The 14,652-nt window shown below is 43.4% G+C and overlaps 1 protein-coding gene across 1 annotated transcript in view; it reads right to left on the bottom strand.

Moving 5' to 3' along the window:
* LOC137379420 (CD9 antigen-like) overlaps nt 1–14,652 on the bottom strand; it is a 38,547-nt gene that overhangs the window by 12,150 nt on the left and 11,745 nt on the right. The window contains exons 3-4 of the mRNA XM_068050201.1: nt 5,744–5,841; nt 1,386–1,460 (exon numbers count right to left, since the gene is read on the bottom strand). Coding sequence (XP_067906302.1) covers nt 1,386–1,460; nt 5,744–5,841 — 173 coding nt within the window. The remainder of the gene's footprint in view (nt 1–1,385; nt 1,461–5,743; nt 5,842–14,652) is intronic.

The following is a 14,652-nucleotide window of genomic DNA, read 5'->3' as shown; positions in this document are numbered from 1 at the left end:
CAGTGCGGGGGTGGGGGGGGGGAGGAAGGGGTCAAAGTAACGTCATGGCTGTAGAGGATGGTGGGAAGGGTTGCAGCTGAAAGTTTGTGCAGTGTTGGGGGGGGGGGGAGGTCAGATGGTAAAGGTAAGTGTTTTGGGGGGGGAAAGGTCAAATAATTAATTTAATTGTTCTTGGGGTGGGCGAGGGGCAAAAGAAATGTATTTATTTGTATTCACTTTATCTTTAAATATTCAAATTTCCTGGTAGGGCTGACAGCCCTTTCAAAATGGCGTCAGTGCCTGGGCACAGCAGCTGAAGCCATTGCCGGGGACGGACAGCCCGCCCTCTCCACGTGATCGGGGGTGGGGGACAGCCCGTCCCGGCTATTTAAATGAGCCGCAGAACGGAAGATTGCAGCAGTTCCGCGACATGGGGCCCGCATGGGCAGGCACCTTATTTTTGTCGCCCATCGCCGACATCAGCAGCGGGCACAAAAGATTCAGCCCTCAGATTGGGGCCTAGGTAGCTGAAGGCACGGCCACCAATAGCGGGGCAAAAGGAAGTGAGATGCATAAAAGACACAGAGTCAGAGGGATGGAGGTTTTGTGAGGGTTGTAGGGCTGGAGGAGGTTACAGAGATAGAGCATGGAGAGGGTCATGGATGATTCAAATAAATGGATGAGAATTTTAAATTCCAAGTGTCGGGATAATTGGAAGCCAACGTACGCCAATGAGATGCGGAGTGATGGATGAGAAACTTCCATGGAGATAACTGCACCGTAGGGTTGGTGACACATTTGGTGCAGCCCCATACAGGACATCCCCAACACACTAGCAACACCTCAGTATTTACCTGCAGTGACATTGAGGGTCCTAAAGCAAGAGGTTAGAATTCCCAGCTGGAGTTGCAGTCTAGAACCAACAGAATGCCATGGGGAATTCTTTGTGAACTGTCCAGATTGTGGAACGTGCCAAATATGTCACATGATGCAATTTTCAACACCTCCTCCTCACTTCTCTGTCCTACCTTCTATTCAAATGAAAACATTCCCTTATATGAATTATTCATTCTCGGTACATGGGCGTCACTGGCAAATAGTCAGTACCTCCCATTACAGCACCATAATCTAACAGATATCCTTTGTAAGTTCATCTCATCTTAATAAATATCGCACTTGATGGTGGCATCATCAGTTTGACACATTGCTGTTCATAACTCAATGAGATCCCAACATTTCATATATTCTGAGACAACACTCAGGGATCCCCATCAGAGGATTGAAATTTTGATAGGATTTTCAACAATTATTTGGGCAAAATGAATTCATACCCAGCCGATGGCCAACACTGACAGCCAGAAAATCAGAAATAAAAACATGCTACGTCAGACACAAAATAAACTTACCTCGTCTTTTTGTACAAATGCCCAGATAGCGACTGCCATTTCAATCAGAAATAAAAGCACAATAAGTGCAAGATACTGAAAGAGAAAGGGAAGGACGAGTGAGATACACGTAACCAGGATCCCCATAATAACTTGTCCGATTTTACCTAATTCATTGTAATAACGATACAGGTCCTGAAACTCCTGGGTTGAAACATAGGAACAGAAGGAGGCCATTCGTCCCCTCAAGCATGCTGTGCCATTCAATGAGATTGTGGATGATCTGTATCGTAACTCTATCTACCTACATTGCTGCTATAACCTTTGATACCCTTACCCAACAAAAACCTATCAATCCCAGTTCTGAAATTTTCAATTGATCCCCTGCTCAACAGCTTTTTGGGGGAGATAGTTCCAGATTTCCACTACCCCTTATGTGTAGAAGTGCTTCCTGACATCACTCCGAGCTCAAATTTTAAAGTTATGCCTCCTTGTTCTGAATTCCCCCACTAGAGGAAATAGTTTCTTTCTATCTTTAATCATCTTAAATACTTCAATTAAATCAGTTCTTAATCTTCTATCTTTATGGGAATGCAAGCCTTATCTATACAACCTGTCCTCATAATTTAACCATTTGAGTCCCAGTATCATTCTGGGGAATTTAAGTCTGCTAGAATTCCGCTGCCATTCAAACTGTATCGTTAAATTCCAGACAGGGAGGATTTTTAGTCCCTGCAACCCTCAGGGGGTGTGGCAGGGGTGGGAGTCTCCAGGAGTTCTAAGGGAATTACCTCCTCTATCCTCTTGAAAGGCTTCAATGGAACTCATGCCATCACCAAACCTTTACTAGACCAAGGTAATCAACTGTAGAGGGGATCAATTAATCTTTCTGGCATTGCAGTGATTCCAGTGGGAGCTGAAGACTGGCCTCAAAGGGGCTGGAAAACCCTCAAGTGGAAGGGCAAAGCACCACTCACCAAACCAATGTTGGCCATTGTGATTGTCACTAGCCACATGTGGCCTATAGGGAATCCAGATGTGGATAATTGCATTTCTGACCAGCAAATCAAAGAAGTGTAATAGACGCTGTCATTGGTCATGTGATCTCAATACTTGTATTCACAGAGTTAGTATTGCTGTCATGAATAGTCGATGCCACGAACTACATCGCGTAAGCACTGCTAATAAATGAGTTAGGACTGGGGTCATTACTCATTCAGTTTCATTGTTCCTTTTCTTGACACTTTTAGTTCACAAGTTCAAAAGGTTTTAGCAACTGTCACTGAAGATAATAAGACGTTCCACAGCTGTAACTCCCTCAAGAGAGAGTCACCGAGCATCGGATTATAATAAAACCACAGACAAAGGTTTGTTCTTGTACAGTGTCGCTGTTTGTTGAGACGAAATCTTGGGCGGGATCATACCAGCTGTGCAGAGGCAGCTTTGAAGGTGGGCAGGGAGGGAAATTCCGTATTTATCGCATCAGGTCGATCACCTGACACTTTCCCGCCTCCGACCAATGTTGCCGGGGGTGGAAGAGTAACAGAAGTGGCTACCCATCCAGCAGCGGTGGATAGTCAATTCGTGGCAATTATCTGGCCACTTGGGGCCATAGTGGGGATGCTGCTGGGATCCTACTGGTGACAAACAGCTGAGGGCAAAGCCCGGAAAGACCCTGCAGGCAGCCTCCGGCAGCAGGCCAGAGGAGCCAGTGAGGCCCTGTGCATTTAACCCCCTACCCCCACCTTCCCAGAGCCATCTCTGCCAGAGGGCCACAGCTGCGGTCACAGGTCATCCTGGAGAGGGACCCTCTCCACAATGACGCCCTGGTAGCTGTGGCCGCAAATAATTGTAAATAGTTTGCAGGTCTCCGGAAGGCACTTCCATCTTGGGGCGCCCTCATCGTCTCCTACCTGCCGCAGCAGCGCCCACCTCTACCTCCGCAGAACCTGTGATTGGACCAGCCCCGTGCCTGCCACACCAGCCATCTTTAGTTGGACGGTACCCCCGAAGGCGGCCTCTTAATTGGCCACCTCCGATAAGATTGCGCAAGCAGCTGGCTGGGCATCACCAGCAGGGTCAGGACCTGCTTTTGGTCCTGTCCTCTGAAAACCTTTAAAGGCAGTAAGATTCTGCCCCGTGATTGGGTTCTATTTTAAAATAAGTTCCCCTTTTGTATAAGATCTGCCATATTTCCATAAATTTTTTAATCAGTCAATGTGAACAGCTGAACAGGAAGTGATGGGTTGTTTGGTAATAGTACAGCACACACACACAAATAATGGCCAAGTCTCAAGTTGCTGATACACAGAATTATATAAAATGTACAGCACAAGAACAGGACACTCAACCCAACTCTGGGAACTGGGAGAGGCTTAAAAAAGAGCAAAGGAAGACTAAGAGGATAGAGCTGCAAAAAAGGTGTACAAAATTACCAAAACAAGACTAAAACAAGAGGTTTTTCAAATGTATTAGAAGGTAACAGGTAGTGAAGGGTAATGTGACCCTTTAAAATATTGCAAATGAAAATAATGAAGTGGAAGACTTGTGAATAATTAGTCTGTCAATCTTCACAATACAGAAATTGGATAGCATAACACGACAGGGAAACTAATGAATGAACAACTAGAACTCACTAAAGCTAACAGAAGCAAGAAAGCGGTATTAGAAAAAATAATGGCACTAAAGACGGACAAAACTGAAGATGTGGAACTAAGCCTGACTGCTCTTTCAAAGAGCCAGCACAGGCACTGGGGCCGAATGGCCTCCTTCTGTACTTTTATTTTCTATGATTCTAAATGCCCAGCACTTCATGGCTTGTACTGCAGTGTTTTAAAGCAAGTACGTGAGGAAATTGTAGATGCTTTAGCTATAATCTTCCAAAGTTCTCTCAATTCAGGAATTGTCTCTTTATACTGGAAAGTTACAAATGTTAATTGAGTTAATTAGTTAAGAAAGGTGAGAGGGGGAAACCAGAAAATTATAGACCTGTCAATCTAATGTCTGTTGCAAGGGCGTTATTGGAATCTATAGTTAAGGACAGAGTGACTCAGTATTTAGATAATTTAAACTGATTAGAGAGAGCCAACATGTAAAGGATAGGCTATGTATATCGAACTATTAAAATCTTTTGAGGAAGTATCTCAAGTAGTAGACTACGGATGTATTTATATGGGCTACAAGAAGGCACTTGATAAGGTTCCACATAAGAGGCTGTTAGCTAAAATTAAAGCACATGGAATTAAGGGAGAATTATTAACCTGATTAGGTGATTAGTTAGGCAATAGGAGAGAGAGTTGAGATAATGAATTGGCAATTGAATTGGAAGGATGTGACCAGTGGTGTCCCACATTATTCTGCGCTGGGGCCTCAACTATTCATCATATTTATTTGTGACTGAGATAACAGAATATATAGTCACATATCCAAGCTTTCCGATGACATGAAAATTAATAGTATAGGAAGTAGTGTAGATAAGGGCATAAAAATATGGAACTACTGATAGATTGGGTGAATGGGCAAAACAGTGAGAGATAGTTTTCAATGTAGTTAAGTGTGAGGTCCTCCATTTTGGACCAATAAAGGAAAGATCCAAGTATTATTTATATAGTGAAAAGTTAGTTTAAAAAGATTTAGGCTACAAGGTACAATGATCACTAAAATACAGTAATTGGGGACAAAAAAAACAAATAGGCTAATGAAATATTAGACTTTATAATTCGAGGGCTAAAACATAAAAGGGAGGAGGTTTTGCTACAGCTTTACAAATCCCTGGTTAGACCACACCTGTGTACATTTCTGGACACTGCACACTAGGAAGGATATATTGGCCTTGGAAAGAATGCAGCATAGATTCAGCAAACTGCTATCAGGAGTGCTGAAGAAGGGTCACTGACCTGAAACGTTAACTCTGCTTCTCTCTCCACAGATGCTGCCAGACCTGCTGAGTGTTTCCAGCATTTCTTGTTTTTATTTTATTATTGTTACCAGGGCTCCATGGGTTAAATTATGAGAAGCGATTACATACACTAGGCCTGTATTCCCTGGAGTATAGAGAGTCAAGGGATGATTTGATTGAGGTTTTTTAGGACTCTGAAAGGAATGGATAGGGTAGATAGAGAGAAACACACAGTCAATGTACACACACAGACAATATACACACACACAGTCAATATACACACACAGACAATATACACACACAGACAATATACACACACACATTCAATGTACACACAGACAATATACATAGTCAATATGCCAGACTACACATTCACTGGAATAATTAAGTTTCAATAAAGTTGTTTTTTTAATCATATTGATATTCCTGCACCAGTACTGACAACATTTCCAGGGCTTCAAGTGTAACTGGTAATACTTACAACCCAAAGCAAACACTTTGATTCCCGAGTTACAGCAAAGTATCCTGTGCAACCTGCAACCAACAACAAGCCTCCCGCTGTCCACATGGCATAAATAGCTAGAGAGAAAGCAGAAATTGGAATTGTAAAATTGTAAAACACAGGATCTTTTCTTTCATTGTGTTTGATTATTGCCCCAATCCCTTACCTCCCCTTCCCCTTCAGGGTGTTATTACCTCCCCGTCCCATGCCCATCTCTCCGTTCAAATTCCAGCCCATCTCACATCACTGAAACAGCTCCAGTCCATGACATCATCATCAGCTTGGACTGTGGTGTGTTTTCTCTCCTTGTCTTCCTTGATCCCTCCGCAGTGTTTGAAAAGGTTGACTGTACCAACCCTCCCCCGCTCCAGTTCTCCTCTGTTGTTCAGTTCTTTGGGACGGGCTTTGCATCATTCCACTGCTACCTGTCCAGACAAAGCAAGCATAACTCCAGTTATCCTCCATCTCCTGCACTCTCATCTCCAGGGTCTCATGTGACACATCCTGGGTCAACTTGTAATTCCTTCTGTAGGTGCTCTTCCTTGGCAACATCATCTGTAGACATGGGCTAGCTTCTGTACCTATATGCACACTGATGGCACCCAGCTCTCTCTCTCTCCACCACTTGGATCAGTCCCACAATCGCAACCCACTTCCCCCACAGACCACCCCACCCCATCTCATCTCCATCCCCACATAGAATTACATAGGATGTACAGTACAGAAATAGGACATTCAGCCCTACTGGTCCATGCCGGTGTTTATGCTCCACACAGAGCTCCTCACACTCCTCTTCATCGAACTTCATCATATAATGAAGAAGGTACGGGTGGAAGAAAGGAATGAAAGAAAGGAAAGAAGTGAGTGAAGGAAGAAAGGAAAGGTAGAAGGAAGGAAAGAAAGAAGGAGGGAAAGAAGAAAGAAAGGAAGGAACAGGAGAACGAAAGAAGGAAGGAAGCAGGGAGTGAAAAAGGAAAGAGGGAGGGAGGGAAGGAGGAAAGGAGAAAAAGAAGGAGGGAGGGAGGGAAGGAAGAAGTGAGGGAACGATAGCAGGAAGAAGGGAGAAAGGAAGGAGGGAATGAAGGAAGGAAGGAGGGAAGGAAAAAGGAAGGAGAGAGGGAGGGAAGGAAGAAGGAGAAAAGGGGAAGAGAGAAGGAAGGATGGGAGGGCAAGGAATGATGGAAGAAAGGCTGATGGTAGATAGTGGGATCAACACTCAGTATCTAATTGCCCGACTGCGATCAACAGCAGCATGAATCAAGCTGGACGGATATTCTATATAAACATTTGTTGCATCTGAGCTCCAGCTGAGCAGGGGAGCGCAATCCTAACAGATTATTTTCATTTCTGAGTGCACAAAATTGTCACATTGTTCTCTGATAACAAAAGCTTGATGAGCAACAGCAGCTTTTTCACAAGAATTATTAATCATTTCACTCCCTTCTATTTGGACTGAGGTTTAATGCATCTCTGTCATCATTGCCACTAAACAACAGGGGAAGTTAATTCCCAAGGATTCGCAAGATCAGCAGAAAGTATTCACAGTCATCCCATTATTACTGTTTCTCACAGTCCCAGGTACAGCTTACAGGAGGGGTGGTTGTTGACACAGTGGGGAGGTGGGCAGAGCAGGGGAAGCATGGAAGGATTTATAAGAGCATTGGAGCAGGAGCAGGCCATTCATCCCATCAAGCCTGTTCCGTCATTCTATTCAATCATGGCTGACTCATACCTCAGCTCTATTTACCTTCATCCCCTTACCCAGCAAAAACCTATCGATTTCAGTCTTGAAATTTTCAATTGAACCCCAGCATCCAAAGCTTTTTGGGAGAAGAGAGTTCCAGCTTTCCACAATCTTTGTGTGGAGAAGTGTTTCCTGGCATCTGTCCTGAATGGCCTAGTTCTAGTATTAAGGTTAAGTTCCCTTGTTCCGGACTCTCCCTACCAGAGGAAGTAGTTTGGCTGTACCAAATCAGATCCTTCAATCACGTTAGACGCTGCAAACAAATCACCCCTCAACTTTCTAAACTCAAGGAATTACAAGCCAAGTTTATGCAAACTGTACTCATAATTTAACCCTTTTACCCCCAGTATCAATCTGATGAACCAGCGATGTAGTAACTCCCTCGGCCATTATGAAGGGGTCAGTTTGGAAGGGGCCGTCAACAGTGCTATCAAACGGCAGTTGCTCAACAATAATCTGCTCAGTGAAGCTCAGTTTGGGTCCCAGGGCCACTCAGCTTCTAACCGCATAACAGACTTGGTCTAAACATGGACAAAACAACTGAACACAAGAGGTGAGGTGAGGTGAGAGTGACTGCCTTTGACATCAAGGCAGCATTTGACCGGTATGGCATTATGGAGCCCTAGCAAAACTGGAGTCAATGAGAATCGGGGGAAAATTCTCCGCTGGTTGGAGTCATACCTAACATAAAGGAAGATGGTTGTGGTTGTTGGAGGTCAATCATCTCAGTTCCAGGTCATCACTGCAGGTGTTCCTCAGGGTAGTGTCCTAAGAACAAACATCTTCAGCTGCTTCATCAATGATCTTCCCTCCATCATAAGGTCAGAAGTGGGGATGTTTGCTGATGATTGCACAATGTTAAGCACCATTTGTGACTCCTCAGATACTGAAGCAGCCCATGTCAATATGCAGCAAGACCTGGACAATATCCAGGCTTGGGCTGATAAGTGGCAAGTAACATTTGTGCCACACAAGTAGCAGGTGTCATGCAGGCCTCCACCTGCCAAGCATGAGGCATATTAATTTTGCCACATGGACATTAAATTTCAAACTGTTGTTAAAGTGAAGAAAGGACTTGCTTTAAAAAAATTGCCAGATCGTGTTTGGAAAAAAATTTGCATATTAACAGACAGTGTTTGGAAGGACAAAGCAGCCATTCCCTGACACATTCAACCCACAATTGACTTTTGATCACCAGATGTTGAAGATGGGGGAGCTTGCATTCCAGGTTGACTGTTAAGATGGCCGAATACACATAAGGACATGATCAAACCAGCTACAGCTAGTCACATGAATAACCTGCTGGGAAACCTGAGTTTTTGTGAATTGTACAAACAGTTTGGGTAGAAAGCAGAATGTTCCTGGACTGAGAATCTCCTGTCTGCTCCCATCTCTTTCTCACAAGCCTTGGAATCCATTGAAGACACATGAACCCCAAGAGAGAGAAGTCTCCTAGAGCAAACAAGGTTTAAGAAGAATACTGGGCCCCAACGAAAAGCAAAATCTACCTACAATCAAGGAATCTACAGTGAGCTTGAAGAACCGTAACAAAAACTCTTCAGATATTGCCTCAAACTTTTCCACTTTATTTTTCTTCTGCTCTTTTCTGTCTCTATTTGCAGGTGTGTATTGTGTATACATGCTCGTGTGGGCTTGTCGTGTACCTGTAGGCGTTAACTGAATTAGAGTTTAAGTTTAAGTTTAATCAATTTCAACTTTTCTTCTTTAAACCTAAGAAAGCCTGTTTGTGTTGGTTTCTTTGCCTTATAATTGGAAAGTGGTGAACAAGGATTCACCAAGTGGGAGCTAAAAACACAGTGTGTTTAAAATTAAACCCTGTTACAGTAAGACCAGGTGAAGGCTGAAAGGGAACCCAAGACCTCTCTCACATGGTCATAACACAGGCAATGACCATCTCAAACAAGAGAGAATCTAACCACCTCCCCTTGATGTTCAATGACATGACCATCGCTGAATACCCACTATCAACATCCTGGGGGTCGCCATTGATCAGAAATTTAACTGGATCATTTGCATAAAATGCTGTGGCTACAAGAGCAGGTCAGAGGCTGGAAATTCTGAGGTAAGTAACTCACTTCTTGTCTCCCCAAAGCCTGCCCAACATCTACAACGCACAAGTCAGGAGTGTGATGGAATACTCTCCACTTACCTGGATGGGTGCAGCTCCAATAACGCTCAAGAAGCTCAACACCATTTAGGACAAAGCAGCCACTTGATTGGCACTCCCATCCACCAACTTCAGCATTCATGTCCTCCACCACTGATGCACAGTGGCAGCAGTGTGTACCATCTACAAGATGCACTGCAGCAACTCACCAAAGGTCCTTCAACAGCACCTTCCAAACCCACGACCTCAACCACCTAAAAAGGACATGGACAGCAGACGCATGGGAACACCACCACCTGCAATTTCCCCTCCAAGCCACACACCCATCCTGACTTGGAACTATATCGCCGTTCCTTCACTGTCACTGGGTCAAAATCCTGGAACTCCCTTCCTAACAGCACTCTGGATGTACCTACACCCCAAGGACAGCAGCAGTTCAAGAAGGCAGCTCACCACCACATTCTCAAGGGCAATTAGGGATGGGCAATAAATGCTGGCCTAGCCAGCGATGCCCACATCCCATGAACGAATAAGAAATTGTGAATATCAATCACACTGAGAGCTAAGCAAATGAAGGAAGGGCAGGGGTAGAAGTACAAGCTCAGCAAGTCCTTGTAATTGTTTAAAAACTATCAGTGAATGATTTAGACAGGATGAAGAGGATGTGGCCTCATCCTGTTGACTTGCTTGTCTCAAGCTAGGGCAGTCACAAGCTGACCTGGACAATCAAGACTCCTGCAAATCTGAACTGCATCATTTTCTATTCATTTCACATGTGTAAGTTTTATGTCTACGGCATGTGCAAAAGGAAGGATAATCACCACACATATCACCCTTGATATATGGGCATAGAGGTGGAGCTGTTGGGGTTCATTGTGTTATGCCCTGTGGACTGGTCCTAACATAAGTCTCACACATGGATTCTTGAACTTGTTCCACAATTCAATTAGATCGTGGCTGATCTGTATCTTGACTCCATTTATCCACCTTTGTTCCCATAACCCTTAATAACCTTACTCAACAAAACTCTATCAATCTCAATTTTGGAATTTTCAATTGACTCTTCTAGCCTGAACAGCTTTTTGGGGGGAGAGAGTTCCAGATTTCCACTGCCCTTTGTGTGAAGAAGTGCTTTCTGACATCACCCCTGAACAGCCCTGTCGCTATTTGAAAATTGCATCGTGCATTTTGTACACTTTAGGCCACTATACATACCCATGCTGGCAGAGGAACTGAAAAGTGAAAGTAACACAGAATAAAGAAGGATCCATTGTTGTTCAACAGTGTGCTGTCTCTAACTCTGTCTCATATCTCTTACTAAACTCATCTAAACCTCACTGCTATCCTGAGAACATCACAATGAAGACAAGGTAAAAAGGAGAAGGATGGTGAAAAATAGGAAATATTGCTTTCAGTTATGAACATTTTGGAAGGTTTTCGTTTTCTCTCTGAAGACAGCATTTTAAGTTGGAGGCTATGTTAGTGACACATGGGAAGCTTATGGATACACACACTGGTCTCTCCAAAATAACCATCCAGTTAAAAAGAAATATATAATCTCGGATCATTGCAGAGAACTTTCCTCTGCAAGGAACGTGATCCCGGATCCTTGATCATGCACAATCCCTGCATTGATGATCAGTCTGGCGTTGTCTATGCCCAATCTACCACCCTTTGATGTGCATTCAGAGACATCATCTGTATCCCCACATTGGCAAAAGTGGCTGCGACGGTTCAAAGGAGCGATGACAGGGTTTGCACTCACCGATGACAAAAGGAAAAAGGCTCTACTTTTTCACTATGGAGGTGAAGAATTAGAAGATATCTTTGAGACATTTCTGCCTGAGCAAAATGACTACAACTCAGCAAAAAAATGTGCTGACAACCTACTTTATACCAAGAAAAATATTATATACAAAACTGTTATCTTCCAATGCACTAAGCAGGAAACAAACGAGACCATTGACAATATTGCACATGTTTGAGGCAACTAACAACCAAATGTGACTTTGGTGATGTTGACCATGTCGACCAGGAAATCAAAACACAAATAATCGAAGGCTGTCTCTCTAGTCAACTATGCCAAAAAGCATTTGAGAAAGACAGAAAGCTGTCAGAGCTGTTGGAGTTAGCAAGATCACTGTCGCTCTGAGTCCAGACCTTTTTTTATTCTTTCATGAGATGTGGGTGCCACTGGCAAGGCCAGCATTTTTTGCCCATCCCTAATTGCCCTTGACAACTGAGTGGCTTGCTAGGCCATTTCAGAGGGCAGTTAAGAGTCAACCACATTGCTGTGGGTCTGGAGTCACATGTAGGCCAGACCAGGTAAGGATAGCAGATTTCCTTCCCTACAGGACATTAATGAAACAGATAGGTTTTTACAACAATCGATGATAGTTTTATGGCACCATTACTGAGACTAGTTTTCAATTCCAGATTTTTTTTAACTAATTAATTGAATTTTGTTAATTAATTGGTGTTAAATTCCACCAGCTGCCAAGGTGGGATTTGAACCCGTGTCCCCAGGGCATTAACCTGGGCCTCTCAATTACTAGTCCAGTGACATTATCACTACACCACCGCCTCCCTTCAATGAAGTTGAGGCTGCTAACAGCAACAACCATGATCCAAGTTCAACTCCTGTGAACACTGTTCATCGTTCGTATGCCAGGAAACCGCCTCCAAAGCAGCAATAGTCATCTCACAAACAGAGCTGCAACTTGTCGAAAGAACATTTCCACTGCAGCAGTGCTTACCCACACGGGACAGAGTGTCCTGCTGCTGGCAAGCAGTGTAAAGTCTGTGGCAAACCCGACCACTTTGCTCTTGTATGTCTCTCATCAGCAAAATCAACTATGAAGACCAATACCAACAGAAGGGTGCCACATATGTGTACCACAGCAAAAAGGCGACAGAAGACCAACATAGAGGCAGATGACCGTGAACACACTTTTGAGCTCTCTCTCAGACATAGCAAACAGCCACGTGTGACAGTGACCATTGGCTGCTTGGATGTAGATGCTCTCATAGACACTGCAGCTTCTGTCAATGTCATGGGAGACAAAACATTCAACAAATTTCAGGATTGCCTCATTCTCTGCAAACCAGGTAACCTGAAAATTATCCCTTACAACAGTGACAAACTATTGAAAACTCTTGGGACTTCTGAAATGCCAGTCTCATTCAAAGACAATAGAATGAATGCTGTATTCCACGTCATATCTGGAGAATGTGACATGCTTATCAGTTTCCACACAGCAACAGATCTGCACATGATTGCAGTCACATATGTGATTCTTTTGCAAAACAAAAACATTCTCAAACTGTATGCTGTTCACTTCACTGATATTGGCAAACTGAAAGTTGTTACATGCAAGCTGCACGTGCCCCTAGTTGCGCATCAGCAGCGACTAATACCATTGCCTGTTAGGAAACAGACAGAGAAGGAACTTCAATACCTACTTGACCTTGACATTGTTGAGAAAGTTGGGGATGAGCCTACTCCTTGGGTCTCACCCATACAAGTCGTTAAGAAACCCAAGAGCAAGAACCAAATTAGAATCTACGTTGTTATGCGATCACCAAGCCAAACCATACAAATAGAAAGACATTTGACACCGACAATTGATGATATCATAGAGAAAGTGAATGGTGCTAAACTCTTTGCTAAATTTGACCTCAATGCAGGTTACCATCAAATCGAGCTTGCTGAAGAATCGAGTTAGCTTACTGTATTCTCTACTCACATCAGACATTTTCGATACAAGATGTTCAACTTTGGAGTCAACTCAGCAGCTGAGGTATTTCAGCACAATTCAGTCTGCACTTCAAGGACTTAAATGCGTGTTGAGCATCAGTGATGATATTCTCATCTACAGTCGCACTGAAAGTGAACTCGAGACATGCCTAAATGCACACCGACAACGTCTCAGAGAATGTAACCTAACTTTGAACTAAGGCAAGTGCTTGTTTAATGAAATAATTGAATTCTTCGGTCATATGTTCAGTGGTGAAGGAGTATCACCAGATCCATGGAAAGTTGAAGCCACTGCAAAAGCTATAGATGCTATAAACGTGCAAGAAGTCTGGAGTCTGCTTGGATTCATCACGTACTGTAGTTGTTTCATTCCTGACCTCGCTACGAGATCTGACAAAAGAGACCACCTAGTGGGAATGGACTAAATCACACAAACAGGCTGTACACCAGATCAAATGACATTTGTTAGCAAGTTGCACAAGTGCCTATTTCGACGCTGAGAAAACCACCCAGCTAGTCGTGGATACAAGCCTGGTTGGCTTAGGTGCAGTTCTCATACAGAAAGAAGACAGGTAACCCATCAATCATTGCAATGATGGCAAGCAGATCAATAATGCCCGTCGAGCAGTGTAATTCACAAACAGAGAGTGAAGCATTCTCAATCACATGGGGTATCTTACAGTTTTATTTCTACTTGTATGGAAGTGAGTTTAAAGTAATAACCGATTATAAACCACTAGTGAGCTCGTTCAACAATCCACCTAGCAAACTACCCACCCAAATAGAATGTTGGATACTCAGATTACAAGAGTATGAGTTCCAGGTTCAGTATCAGCCAAGCAAGCTCAACCCAGTGGACCATCTTTCACGATACCCATTACTGACAGTCAGTCCTACTAGTCATGAGGAAAAGGTTGCTGAACAACATCTTAACTGCGTAAGCATAAATGCAGTGCCAAAGTTGCTAAAGGTAGCTGACTTCAAAGCAGCTACAAAACAAGATGAGGCTTTGCAATTATGTATGAAGGCTATGGAATCACAAAACTGGAAAGATGTGATTGAGAAAGCATCTTCAAATGAAATCGTTCACACATATAAAGTCTTCACATTGTTCAAAATGAGCTCACGGTTACAACCACATCTGATCTCATGTTACGCAACAATTGTGTTATCATTCCACACTCATTAAGGGAATGTGTTGTTGATATAGCACATGAAGGACACCAGGGAATTGTGAAAACCAAACAAGTCCTTGGGGT

The sequence above is a fragment of the Heterodontus francisci genome, chromosome 18 (assembly GCF_036365525.1).
Source record: "Heterodontus francisci isolate sHetFra1 chromosome 18, sHetFra1.hap1, whole genome shotgun sequence".
Classification (NCBI taxonomy): Eukaryota; Metazoa; Chordata; class Chondrichthyes; order Heterodontiformes; family Heterodontidae; genus Heterodontus; species Heterodontus francisci.
Note: the sequence above shows the minus strand (reverse complement) of the source record. Positions and strands in the feature narration are given on the sequence as shown.